The sequence below is a fragment of the Amblyomma americanum genome, chromosome 10, assembly GCF_052857255.1.
Source record: "Amblyomma americanum isolate KBUSLIRL-KWMA chromosome 10, ASM5285725v1, whole genome shotgun sequence".
NCBI classification, from domain to species: domain Eukaryota; kingdom Metazoa; phylum Arthropoda; class Arachnida; order Ixodida; family Ixodidae; genus Amblyomma; species Amblyomma americanum.
Window position 1 is genome coordinate 51,924,349 of NC_135506.1, and position 13,850 is coordinate 51,938,198.

The 13,850-nt window shown below is 50.8% G+C and overlaps 1 protein-coding gene across 2 annotated transcripts in view; it reads left to right on the plus strand.

Moving 5' to 3' along the window:
• Window positions 1-13,850, plus strand: part of LOC144106256 (uncharacterized) — a 56,913-nt gene that overhangs the window by 24,743 nt on the left and 18,320 nt on the right. For both annotated transcript variants that reach the window (XM_077639015.1, XM_077639016.1), the window contains exons 11-12: window positions 4,171-4,340; window positions 13,174-13,300. In XM_077639015.1, coding sequence (XP_077495141.1) covers window positions 4,171-4,340; window positions 13,174-13,300 — 297 coding nt within the window. The remainder of the gene's footprint in view (window positions 1-4,170; window positions 4,341-13,173; window positions 13,301-13,850) is intronic.

Below are 13,850 nucleotides of genomic sequence, written 5' to 3' on the forward strand. Positions count from 1 at the left end.
GAATGTCAAAAGCAGATCTGTATAGCTTCATTTGTGACATTCCGTGACCCATATACATAGACAAGGTGCCTGAAAGGTCAGTTTTTGGTCTCTTCTAGTCCTCTGGTTCTGCAGGAGTCATTCAATCTGAGGCTTCCTAAAACCAACCCTCACCATGCGGATAATTTCCGTTCGGCGGCCAATCATGGAATAGCAGGTCATCATGCCAAGCACTCTGCCACTTGGCAAAAAAATTTCGCAGCTTATCCACGCTCTTCAATTGGTTCTGTAGGTCACCAGAACCAAAAGTGCATTTAGCAAGCATTGCAGAGCCTTGCTTTTTCCGACCGCGGGTGGTCGAAGCTTTGTCGATCCATCCTTGTTGGTGGTCAGCAACTTGGATTTCTTCTCACCTTGTTCAACTTACTTGATAATGTCTGGTTTTCTGAAAAAAGGGAGGTTCTGCCATTTCATGGCTTCGATCGTGCATATACAAACAACGAAAACCCTGTGAAATTGCCGATAGCAGTTTTACGCACTGAACGTGCGTACTGCATCACAACGCAAGCATAACTGATGCAACGCGCTAAAAACTTAGTCTGGATGGCTGGATGGCTGTGTACGCGCCCACCACCTACGTCATGGAAAGCCCGCGTGCTATGTAGCACAATAAGCACCCTCAGATCCATGCGGGAAAGCTAACCTTCAGAGATGTGCTGAGGGAAAGCCAGCTTCTTGAGTCAACCGGAGTTCCCCGAAGGTCGATTTATCGGATGTGGCGGCTAATTTTTGTATGATTTTCCTATACATTCACTTTGTAGCTTTACGATGCTGCCCATGCGCAGTGGCTTCTCGCTGATGCGGATTGTGCTATGCTAAATCTCTAGTCGGAAGTCTAGCAGCACCCTTCACTTACGCGGGAAAGTCTAAGCTGACTGCAGCTGCCGCAGCCGCGCTTCTCTGCATGAAGTTCGTGCTCACACCATCGCGCTTGTTTAGCAAAGGGCACTTAGCATGAGATGTATGAAGATGGATGTTCTGTTCCGACACCTGATGCAAGGTGGTGCTGGGTGCGCAGTGTATATGCCTAGCAGGTGTCATGGAATCGCTGCTTAATGACCGCAGCTGTGCCACGAAGCAATCACAGTTAAGATTGTGGGGACCTGCCCTGCAGCCCCCTGAGTTTGCTTTCCCGCGAGGCACCGTGCAGCAGCAGTCTCACCCCGAGGATGAACGCGTTCCCTTGCCAGTTACATTAACTGGCAAGAGAGGGCGCCAGCGTCGCTGCGGGGGAGACTGCTGAAGCCCGCCCGCGGTAGAGGGGCTCTCTTCGGCCGGGATAATGAGCCTGAGCGGACGCGTCGCTCGGGGCTCCGCTCTTCGCCGACGGGGCGAAGGAGCGACGGGGAGACAGGCTCCCGTACTCGTCCCGTCCGGCCTGCGGAGTTTATATCCCTTGCCCTAGTGCGGGCGAACATTCGCTCGGAACCTTGCTGGTGAGTCGGACGCCCTCGATTCATTAGCGTACCTTGTTGCTAGCTGGCGTTATTGTTTCTGTAGCAATAAATGCCTGTTTGTGTCAGCCAATGTGTCGTTCCTTTGTTCCCCCAGAGCAAAGCCCGCCGTGGTCGGCGAGCGCTCGGTAGCGTACGCGATCACGGGGTGGGGTCCGGGCGGCTTTGAACCGTGTCAGCCGCGATTGAGTGGGGAGAAAGTACTTATCTCCCCATGTCAACCCCACATCTGGCAGCCCAACGTGGGGCCTGCTCTTGGAACATTGGACGACTGTCGGTTCGGTTCGAGGAACGCTCTTTGTCCGGACTTGACAAGTGCTAGGCCTAGAGTGAATTTTGATCGCTAGGACCTGCGGCATGCTTTCTTGAGTGCGAGGTGTATTGCGCTGCAGCATGTTTGAACTTTTCGACATGCTCGGCACATTTTTTTCCCTGGAGTTTCTTCGTGAGAATGACTTGGTCCGCATCGAGGGAGTTCGAGGCCTAGCGCCCGCGGAGTCGCCGAGCCCGAAGCGAGTGAGTACGGAAGCCGCGTGGGTGGTCCGAGTTTCTGTATATATTTTCTCTACTATCTCTTTTTCGACTCTGGGAGTCGCGGCTCCGGGAGCCGGGTGGCCTGGGGCCACGGGTGCCACTACGAGCTCGCTGGTATTGCAGCTCGGCACCGGGCGCTCCGACACCGTCCGATACGGTGGGCGCCGACCGCTCGGAAGCTGCTTTGTGCAGTGAGTGGGGTAGGACCACCCCACAAAGCTGATGTCTCCTCGCGGCTGCGTGCACAAAACCCGTTTCGGGTCTTTGTTGTGGTCACGGTCGTTGTCGGAGTGGTCGTTAGGCCTGAGGCTTTTCGGAGCTGCCTGCACCACATTAAAAGAGACATGACCACTGGACCGTGACGTTGAGAGGGGACGCACTTTGCTGCCCGTCCGTTTTTTTTTTGTAACCTCGCACGAACTGAGCAGTCTCGTTCAACTCAAGAAAGGGCTTTGTTCACTCGAACTTTGCGTTTGCACAGCCGCCGACACGTTTTGCTAGCGAGTTAGGCATTGTGCCACGAGGCCCTTGCGGATGCCGTTTCCCCTCCCGTGACCTACGTTAAAGGCACGCCGAGAGCGTTTCGACAATTTTGCAGATCCGGTGGAGCCACCCAGGCTTGCTGACCGGTGCACATCGTCTCGCCGCCACCTGCTGCGACGGAGCGGCCTGTATCCTGTTCGCCGCATCCATCCGGGGCAGCTGTGGCGAGACCAGTCAGCAGTCACCTCCGGCTGCTGCTGCCCTGGCGACTACTGCAGGATCCTGGCCTGCAGTTTTCCCACCGGCCTTCGATTCGCGGGCCTGCGGACACGGTAGTCCGCGGGCCATACGAGTCATCCCAGCGGAGACCTTCACGCCGCCTTCGGAATACCGCGGAAGTCTGCGTGGACGCTGTCGGCGTGACCTCAGCTGCAAGACGTGCCTCAAGGACATGAAGACCAGGAGACTCCTCCATAGCATGTACTTTCAGGCGCGTGGGTCTATTTAAGGTTGGGGGGATGTGGGGACCTGCCCTGCAGCCCCCTGAGTTTGCTTTCCCGCGAGGCACCGTGCAGCAGCAGTCTCACCCCGAGGATGAACGCGTTCCCTTGCCAGTTACATTAACTGGCAAGAGAGGGCGCCAGCGTCGCTGCGCGGGAGACTGCTGAAGCCCGCCCGCGGTAGATGGGCTCTCTTGGGCCGGGAGAATCAGCCTGGGCGGACGCGTCGCTCGGGGCTCCGCTCTTCGCCGACGGGGCGAAGAAGCGACGGGGAGACAGGCTCCCGCACTCGTCCCGTCCGGCCTGCGGAGTTTATATCCCTTGCCCTAGCGCGGGCGAACATTCGCTCGGAACCTTGCTGGTGAGTCGGACGCCCTCGATTCATTAGCGTACCTTGTTGCTAGCTGGCGTTATTGTTTCTGTAGCAATAAATGCCTGTTTGTGTCAGCCAATGTGTCGTTCCTTTGTTCCCCCAGAGCAAGGCCCGCCGTGGTCGGCGAGCGCTCGGTAGCGTACGCGATCACGGGGTGGGGTCCGGGCGGCTTTGAACCGTGTCAGCCGCGATTGAGTGGGGAGAAAGTACTTATCTCCCCAAATCAACCCCACAAGATTTACTACCCGAGGCCCCGCATATACCATAGGTCTCGCACCACACATGCATTGGCACCGCATGTAGGGCAGCTACCCCAATTTCCAATGGCTGTTTTTGTGGAAAGTTGACACAGCTTTAATGAGTCACAAAACTTCAATGCATTCTTTTTTTTTTTTCAAGTGATGGCAGTTTATGTTCAAGAAATGCACGATTATGAAATTGCCTATGTGTGCCATTCAACCTTTTCTGTATGCCAGAAGTATTCAAAATATTCACTTTGAAATTATTTGAAGCAAGCTGCTATTTGCTTGGAACCAAAAAAAATCACTATTCGAGCATGCCCGCTATCTTTAAATATTGCAAAACGTATTTGGTGAAACACCCAATATAACTGTCTGCCAATCTCCGTTGCATGGCCAAGTCTCTCCTCCAGTGCACTGCCTCGTAACATATGCACATCCTTGTTGCATCCAAATGTAGATGAACTCGTGCCTCCTGCTCAGCGTTTCCATTTTTTTTTAAAACTTTGGTCACTGACCTTTCTTGTGTCGCTCTGTGCCCTTCCTAGAGCCACCGTCGCAGCGTGCTGGGCGGTTGTCCGTCCCCTCCAGACTCACTGCGCCACGTGGCCGGCTCAGTGTTGCACCAACGGCAGCAGACACCACCTTTGGGGCGAACAAGGCCACACCAGACGGACGGCTGTCTGCACCCAAAAGTACCCTGCAGCAGCCAAGCCAGGTGAGGCCTACTGCAGTTTCGAGCTGGTCGCTCAACAGTGGCTATCTACACAGGGATAAAGCTGAACAAGCAATGTTCCTTGAACCAAGGCATGTCACCAACTGCAACGAAGGGCCCTGATTAAGGGAAGCATTTTCAGCTTTGCTACCATGATATAGCGATTAATGAGCACATGGAGTTACTAAGTGGCACGCACAATGTGGTTCTGCCTTCTGCCTCTTGCATTATCATGCGACTGTGATGCATGGCAATTAGTTTGTTCTCCGCGGCGGTTGAATTTCGATGGAGGCGAAATTCTAGAGGCCCGTGTACTGTGCGATGTCAGTGCACGTTGAAGAACCCCAGGTGGTCGAAATTTCCGGAGCCCTTCAATACGGCGTCTCTCATAGCCTGAGTCGCTTTGGGACGTTAAACCCCCATAATCTAACTAATTAGTTTGTTCTGAAACTGTCGACTTGGAACTCTTCATTTTTGTATTAAGATATGCCCTCTTTTATAAATGGGACAGGCTGCAGGGTTGTGGGGAAAGGGCTTTGTTTTATTAACCTTTTAACCACCAACCACTAGCTGCACTTCTCATCGCAGACTGTACAAACATAGCCAATGATGAGTCCCACTCATCTGGCCCGGTATTGCATTGCTCCCACCACCAAAGACGAGTTAAAATTGGCAGTTGCATTGGTTACAATTTTCAACACTAGAGGATGGTAGTGGTTTAAGGGGGGACACACCTCTTAGAACTTTTTCCTTATTTATGGGTGGATCTGGTTGAAACTTGCACCATTTGTATATTTTTGCATGCTGATTTCAAATATCTTATTAGTTTTCCTGTATATGATAGTTTTCAAAATTTCACCTAATTTATGTTGCTCATTTGGAGGTGGGCTAATTACTAAACACTGTATGGCATGATGAGAATAGACCTGCCAGAGTGATCTAGAAGGATCATAGAGTGCAACAAGACAAGAATTAATGTGCTAGAAGAATTTCAACCAAAGTTACACCTAGTCAAACTTTTGTGACAAAAAGCCCAAGTTGGCACCCAAGATTGATAATTAATTTTGTAAATGTTGCCGTGTAATAACTGAACATATTTTAGTCTTAACGCACTGTCCAAGAGTTTTTCTTTCTAACAGAACAAGAATGAGAGCTATAGCACATATAGTTTAAGAGATATCGCTCCTCCAAAATTGCAGAACCCTGAAAATTGCAGTTTTGAGAAAACGACAAAAAACATCTCACAGTATCTACATGCAAATTATGTCAATGATTGATATGTCAACATAATCAGAAACTAGTAAAAAGTGAACTAAAGCAAAAATTAATGGCTTATGCCAATTTCAGCCTAAGTTATGCAATAGGAAACTTTTGAAAGGAAAGGTCCATTTGGGTACCCAAGGCAGATAACCTTCTCAGTAAATTTTTTCTTGTGGTCATTGCATTTACCTTGGTGTCATGTGACTCACAGGGTTCCCTTTCTAGCGAAAAAAAAAATTATAGCAATAGCAAGAACAGGACCGGAGATATTAGTCTTTCAAAGATGCAACACCACCAAAATTGGGGGATTGTGAGAAGCACTCAAGCCTCACAGCATACTTAATCAGGAAAGAAAACCCCAAAGACCTTCGCATGCTTTCAAAATGCACCAGGAGCATAGTCAGGGTGCATGCTGTCGCGGTGCTTCTTTTTTTCCTCTTAAACAAAGCCAAGCAAAGCCGCCCGCTTCTTCGCAGAACGCGTGTTACGGTGCAGGTCCTTTTCTTCAGCTCTCCTGGAGACAGTTGCTGGCACTTTCGCGTTGCATTCTTGCAGAATCGCTGTTGCTGTATGCTTGCAGCCGGCATTGAAGCGCAGCTTCTGCTATGGCTGCTTCCACAGCAAACAGTGACGAATGCCGCTCTTTGTGGATCGAGGTCCAGATGATCGAGTGGAAGCTCTCGTTTGAATTCTGGGTCTTCCCCCGAATGCACCTCTGCAGCAGGCTCTTCTCTGATAAGCGACTGTACACGGGCAAAAAAGCTTCAGCCACATCTCTTGGCAGACTGTACTTATGCTTCGGTTCGGGCTCCTCTTTTGCTTTTGCAGCGTTGTGGCGGCACCAAGACTGCTCACCAGTGGGACACAAAATGTGACTGGGGCAGTCATCAGTAGACGTGATGTGGTAATATGTCGCCATCACGGCTCGCTGCATGGCATCCACATTACCTACATTTAACCTTAGCGCTCGGCCATAATATATAGCCAGCTTGTCAACTAGATCAGTTGTGAGCCTTCCTCTGCCACCAAGACTTTCCTGCACCCTTGTGCCTCTGCAAGAGGTTGCGCAAAGCTGCTGCCATACGCTTGTGCACATGGTTTATACAATCCTCCTTGACTACTTCAATGTAGCCATAGATTTTAGCATCTTGAAGGGCATTAAACGTGCGACTGTCCCCATTGCATAACATCGCTGTGTGGCGCATGTTGTGGCGCTGTAGAGACCTCTCAAATAGAATTTTGCCTGCCTCTACCTCCATTTGGCCAGCCTTGCAGTTGGGGTTCTTTTGGCACTCGTGGTGCGATCTCCAGAGTTCATAGCCGTCAGTGTCCGTTTTCGGCCAGCTTCGCAGTCCAGACAAACGTTTGACAGCACAACATAATCGAGCACATAACCAGTGAAGAGTTCCACTACGGCACCGACGCCTATATGTGACGAGTGCCCGCGCGTCATCCATGTGCCGTCGTAACACACGGCAATGTTCCCCCTGTGTCCAAAACGCAAGTCGTCATATACCTTCGCCACTGCCTGCGCGGCCTGTGCCATAGCTGCCATGGCTGCTCAAGTAGCAGCAGGTTGCAGTGCGTTTTTCAAGTGCCATTGAAACGTCTTGTTGTGCATGCCACGCCGCGACAATCCCATCGCCGAAAAGATATCGTTCATTGCTGTCTGGGCGTTACCGGTCGACAGCATTGCTCGACTAGCAAGAATATTGAGCTCTAAAGGATTGCACTTTTTCTCACCGTCAACCCTCCGAGAGTTCCACTTGGCCGCAATCTCACCACAGTTGTCACATAGCACGATCAGTTTAACGGCGAGGCCATAGCTCTGGTCGCTGGTAATCAACCTCACGCATCCGTGACACGTTTTGCACCGCACGGCATCCAAGAGGACGTTCTCAACGCTGAGGTCAATTATTGCATAGGAGGCTGTTCGTCTGCGCCTGATCCTGCGGACGCACCACTTGCATCGGCGAACAGCGCGGTCTTTCGTGCCGTCGCCGGCGTCGATTTCGGTCGATCAAGTGTAGACTGCTCACGGCACTCGCTTGAGTTATGTCACTGTTAGTGACAGGCGCGGTGTCAATTCGTACGCGACTACAATCGGCATGAAGAACACCGCCGTTATCCAGCGGAGACGGAGAAGCGTCGCCGCCCGCAACGTGACCGTCACGCAATCCCGTACCACTGGCACTTGCTTGTTGCACAGTATGCAACAATGTCGCGTCATTAAAACATTTTTTTCCTTTTGCACGCTTTCGCCCGAACTTGTGCACAGAGCGGTACTTCTTCGCGCCTCCTGGCATGGTTCTCGCGTTGCACTGGCGTGGTCGGCAGAAAGACAAAATGGCGTCGCCGGGCGTCCGCTTTCCATGGCTAGCTTGCCGGAACCAACCAGACGACGCCATTTTGATCAGGTGCCTAAACCGGCAAATAGCAGCGCGCGCCGCTATTTATTTTTTTTTTTTCGTTTTTTTGGCAAAGGCGGCATGTACAGGGTTGCTGCTCGAAAGAAAAAAGCCGAAAGCACACGCTTTCGAACGAGACCAAAATGGCCGCGGTAGAGCACGTAGTTTCGATGCACCGGGCGATCGAAATTGGGTGTTGTTTATCCACAATTTAAAGGGCAGTGGGTGTGGTTCTGCATTTTTAAATCGCTATAACTTCTTAATTACGTGGGGTATAATTATGAAAATTTGCATACAGATGCGGAATGGTGCGAGGAACACGAAAATTAAGTTTGGCACCAAAAATCGGCCCAAAAATCAGATTTTCAAAGAGCCGTGTCCCACCTCTAGCCTGACGATAGCCATTTTTGGCAAAAATATTTTGATACTGGTACATTTTTCGGGAATTAATTTGGCGGTTAAAGGGTCAACTCATATAGGTATGCCCAGTGTTCTACCTGTAGTACATCGCGCTACATTACGCTAGCACTTCGAGCCTTCAGTGTGGCACCCCTCGAGCTCCGTGGCGGCGCTGTGGCTGGTCACGTGGTTGGTCATGTGTGGGGGAGAGGGGTGGGGGGAGAGAGAGTGAATCCACGTCCAGGGACGGAGATGAAGAAGGAACACCCAGCAAAACGGAGCGGCGAAAGACTGACTTTGCAGTTCGGCTCAACGAGTTCCACTCGGCCAGGTGTAGCTATGTACCTATCGCGTCACTCCAGGTTTAGCTAGCGCTAAATCACAGCCATTTTAAGCAGTAACTCTCAAAGTTTATTGTGTGAAAGCTTGCACCCACTAGCAGAGGTCCAAGAGGGTCGGAACTTTTTCTGTGCAAGGGTTGTGTTGCGAGTTGTTTTGTGTGTTGTGTGCATTCAGAAAGATCTGCTAGTCTTCTCTGGATGCCACTGTTGAAATTCGACCCCATCTATGACATTGTGATTCTGCAAGAAAAAGTCGTTTTTGCACATTGTCACAAGAAAACCACCGTTCGTGATGAGAAATGTAATTTTAAAGTCTGTCAAATGCTTGAAGCTTTACAACACGTAACAGTAGCAAATTTGCATCCTAAGTTTGTGTTGAGAAAAATATTTCCACCTGCAAAAGGATGGTTCTGAATTGTGAAGTACAGTGGACATTTTATATCGAAACATTTTAATTTTCTAAAATTTTCGAAGTTTCAGCATATATGGGTTAATTGTTGCGTACTAATGTCCACAGTGGGCTGTACTACAGCAATGGGAGGACAAAAGGTTGCAATCAGAATTCTGTGACGGCAACAAGGTAAAGAAGCCCAACAGCTGTGATGTAATAAGCAAGGGAAACTGCACTAAGGGCCATACAAAAATCAATGGCTTGAAGGGATTCCGCGGACAGCAACCCTGTCACATTGGCACCTCAAAGGCCTTTGGCACTGTCACGGATCTCTCCGGAGAACACTCGGACCGAAAGAATGGACTAGGCGATGGGTGTACCCACACAAACGCACATTTAATACACCCTACGTGGCACACACACTAGAAAACAAAACTAACACAAAACACAGACTATAAATACACACGACCCGGGCACACTGCTACTAGCGTCTACTACTAGTGTTCTACTATTAGCGGTCGGCGTTCGTGCTCACGGTTGGTTCGGTGTGGCTGCGGCGTTGTATGGATCTAGTAGGCGGCGTCGAGGCAGCGTTCGCCTTGCTTGGGCTGGCGTGGCTGGCGGCGTTCGACGTCCTTGGGCTGGCGTCGCTAGCTGCGTCGCACAAGCTCCAGGTCCAAGCGCCCGTGGAGGTAATGCCGGTGTTGTTGGCGTTGGGAGCACCACCCGGATGGGTGGCAACAGCGCTGGAGACACCCCTGGCCGTAGCAGGTGGTAGCGTCCTCTGTTCACTCCCCGGAACGGGCTCAGGCACGGCAGGAAGTCCACGATGCGGAGTCATAGAACGCGAGCTCACCGGAGCAGTAGCCGGCGTTGCTCTCTTCCAGCCGAAGTGTCCCTGACCCGCCGGAGCCTCCGCTTCTCTGCTGTTCCCGCCCGGGCCTCGCTCTCACTCGCTCTTTTATAGCCTTGGTGTTAGTCCACGTATGCATGCCTTGTCCTTCTTCTCTTCCCCATCAATCATCTCTCTCCACCTCACCGAATGCTTCTCCACCAATCATCTCCCTCCACCTCACCGAATGCTTCTTCTTCCTATTCTTTATTCTTCGGTTAATTCGCGTCGTCTTCGTCACACCTTTTTCCTTTTTTAGGCTCCTTAATATATGTGACAGGCATTAATAGTCTTTTTTTTTTCTAATGCACAAGATGTACAGTTACATGGCTAAGGGCTGCACCTTTGCAGCCTGACCTCAGTGACCCCGTGAAGAACCCCATGTGGCCGAAATTAACCTGAACTCCTCCACCGGAGCAATAACCCATGTGCAGGTTTCAGACATTGGGCGATACATACCGCTACCACCGCCTGAAAACTAATACAGCTCAGACCACGTAACCACTTATAATGGGGGACAGCATTGTATGCAGATTTTTGTGACAACTGTTTCGTTCCCATAGAGTTCAATGTATTGGCGCACCGCTTATTACGCGTCAGTGTGTAACTGAAGACCGCGTATAGTGCGGTTTTGGGAAAGCCTGGCAGCCTGGTACTGGTGCGGGCCCGTGGGTACCGGTGGGCGCAAACAGCCCGCTTCCCAGATTGCGCAAGAAGTGGGCAATAGGCGGAGCAGTGGAGCGTTGTCAGCCTGGATCAAAGCAAGGTGGAAGGCAGCAGGAGATAGAAAAAAAAATTGAGAGGAAAAACTCCTGCTTTGCGACTTCTCTCTACTATGCGCCTTTGTTGGGCACACTGATTGGACAAAACTTGAAAGCACATGATGACACAGCCAGAGCCATAGTGGCGGCCGCGGCAAGCGCACGGCATGACGCTGCAAGCGCTGCTCGTACCGCGCGCACGTGCGGCAGCGTCTTGTCACGCCTGAGCCCATGAGTGAGATATGTGTCGTCACGTCTAGTGAAAAGTTGACAACGTAGGCAAGTCAACTGACAACGTGAGCAAGTCTTCAGTTCTGATGGCGTCTGCTGCTCTGAAAGCCAGGAAACGGCAAGCTCTCGAAACCAAGCAGAGGATTGTGAGAGACATCGAGGGCGGTTTGAAAAAGGCTATGGTGGGAAAAAAGTATGTTGTCGCTGACATTACTGTGTCCGCCATTTGGAAGAACAGTGACAAGTTGCGACAACAGCTGCAGGAAGGCTCCGCGTCGCTTGCAAGGAAGTGGATTTGTGCATCAAAGTACGAAGATGTTGCGGCTTTGTTTGTGTCCGGACCTCACGAAACAGTTCAGAGTGTTCCTGTGAGTGGCTGGATATTGCAAGCCAAGGCCAGGTGCTTTGCAAACATATTGGGGCATGCTGGTTTCAACCCATTGAACGGTTGTATTCAGCGTTTCAAGAACCGGCACTAGGTAAGATAATCGTAGTAGTCGTCGCCAGCCCCGGCAGCGTTGTGTGTGAAGTAGCCGCCACAGATGAAGCCATCGTGGCAGCGCTGCGCGGTCGCGACGAGCCCGAAGAAGTGAGTGAAAGCGCAGCAGAAGTTTCGTGCAAAGACACTCTACTGTTGCAACAAACTGCGCCTCTGCTATGCTCAGAGAAACCTCAGCGAGCAAGTGCTGAAGTGCTTCACTGTTTTTGAAGATGACGTCATTAGCAACGCAGTTAATTGCAGCACCAGACTAAAATAACTTTTTTTCATTCATTACGACGCTTCAACAAGAAGATCAAATAAACTTCTTTGTTGCCTGTGATTGCAGTGTTGTGCATCTGATGCGTTGTCAGGTGCACTCTGAAAGGTAGGGTGGCCATTCTGAAAATGCGAATGAATGGAAAAACTGTTTTGGTAATAGTGCAGTACCGCTTATAATGTGGATTTTCCAGACTCCTGTGGTATGCGTTGTCACCACTTCGTGCACTTTTGCGTGAGCTCCCAGACACGTTTGGAGCGTGTGGGGATAGCGGTCTCTTTCACTAAGGAGATGCCGTAGACTCAGCGTGGCAAGCTCAGCCGGAGGCTAGCTACCAAGTGACAAGGGGGTTGGTCATTGGTGCCCAGCTTTCGCCGATTGCAAGCCAGGGAATGGGTTGGAGCCAAAGGTTCGCAAACAAAACAAAGTTTATACAGCTAAGAGACGATACAGAGGCTTTCACAATCACTCGCACGAGCAGATACGAAGTGATTTACAAATACAATGCACTCATGCAAAGTCACAATAGAGAGAGATACAATTCAACAAAATCTTTGCACCTAAAGTGCACTAACACGGAGACAAATAAACAAAACGCAAATTGTTCGCACTGCGACAGTCCGACGACCTGAGGAGCACAACGGGGCCGATCCGCAGACTGGCGCACGTTGCTTTGCTGGTCCGGGCTGGGCGAATGGTGTTCTCCCGGGAGTCGAGTGGGCGCGCTTCTCGGAAGCTTAAACGGCGCCTCGGGCTGACAGACAGCGGTTGAAGCCCCTCGTTTATAGGCGCAGTCTGCGTCTGTTTGTTCTTCGCGCCAGGGCAGGCGCGCACATACACGCAGCTTCAACTGCACAAACTCCTTCTCCTTCTTGCTCCGGGCGCGCTACCCCATTGGTCGAGCGTGGAAACCACCTTCTAGAACAATCTGGGTCATTCTCGGCACGCTGAGTCATCGGCGCAGGAGTGAAAGGGAGAGGGTATCACTTTGGCACGTTCAAGGCTACCCCCTTTCCGTCGACGAGCAAAAACATCTCCGACATTCGAGAAAAGTCGGCGCCGCGCGTGTCTGTTTACTTTGGCGCCCTGCCGGCTAGCTGAGTGAAAAGCCTACGCACGGTTTACTCCCTCTCCAGGGGTTCTTCCCCGCTGTTTTTTGTTTTACTTTACCACGCGCGGGCGTGATTGCTTAGACGCAGCGCCGTTTTTTTTTTTTCAAAAATGTGCCGAATTTTGTGACAGTTATAAGCGGTCTATGCTGTGTCATAGCATTTCTACACCCTATACCCCTCACAAGCACACGACATTAGCTTCTACTGGCAATCATGGTTTGTGCAGGTGACAAACGTGGCCATGTTTGCCTGTGCCTGAAAGTGTTTTCTCCTTGTTGCCCAGCGGCAGGCAGCACCTGTGTCTCAACCTGCGACTGCCATACCTGGCCCCAGGGTGTCCTCCCTGAGGAGGTCGGTTGCGGGGCCCTCAGTTGGTACTGCAGCTGCAGCTTCAAGGAGAAGCCTCCAAGGTCTGTCTGCCTCTGCTTCAGCGGGCACTGTGCATGTGGGTGCTGGTATTGACAGTGAGTTTGGCTAGGGAAGAGGGTGGAGCCTTTTGGCACTGCAATACCAGCGGCATGTACCTTGTGGTGTAAACTCCATAGACGTACACCCGCTGTCAAAGGTTTAAGGAAGGCAACTGAGATGCAAAGAAATTAATTTTTTGCGACAAAGGTGCATTATCTGACATTCAGTCGTGTGCCATTTAATCCGCACAGTCCCAATAAGGCTGCATATGTGTCTTCAAGGACGGAAGAAAAACTTCTTTCGAAATTTAATTTTTTCGGTAATACCTTTCATGAACTTTGGATTGTGGGTGTAGAGTACACTTTTGTTAACTTGAACTCTGTACCAAAGCTTTCAGTGTACCAATTGTGCATTACTGCAATGAGTTTTCATCTGATTTACACTACAAATTTCAATACTGAAGCCATGCACTTACCACTTTATAAGGCGTGAGCTGTATCCATATCTCGCATGCATACATGTGGTATGATTGCACTCAGAGCTACTCTAGGA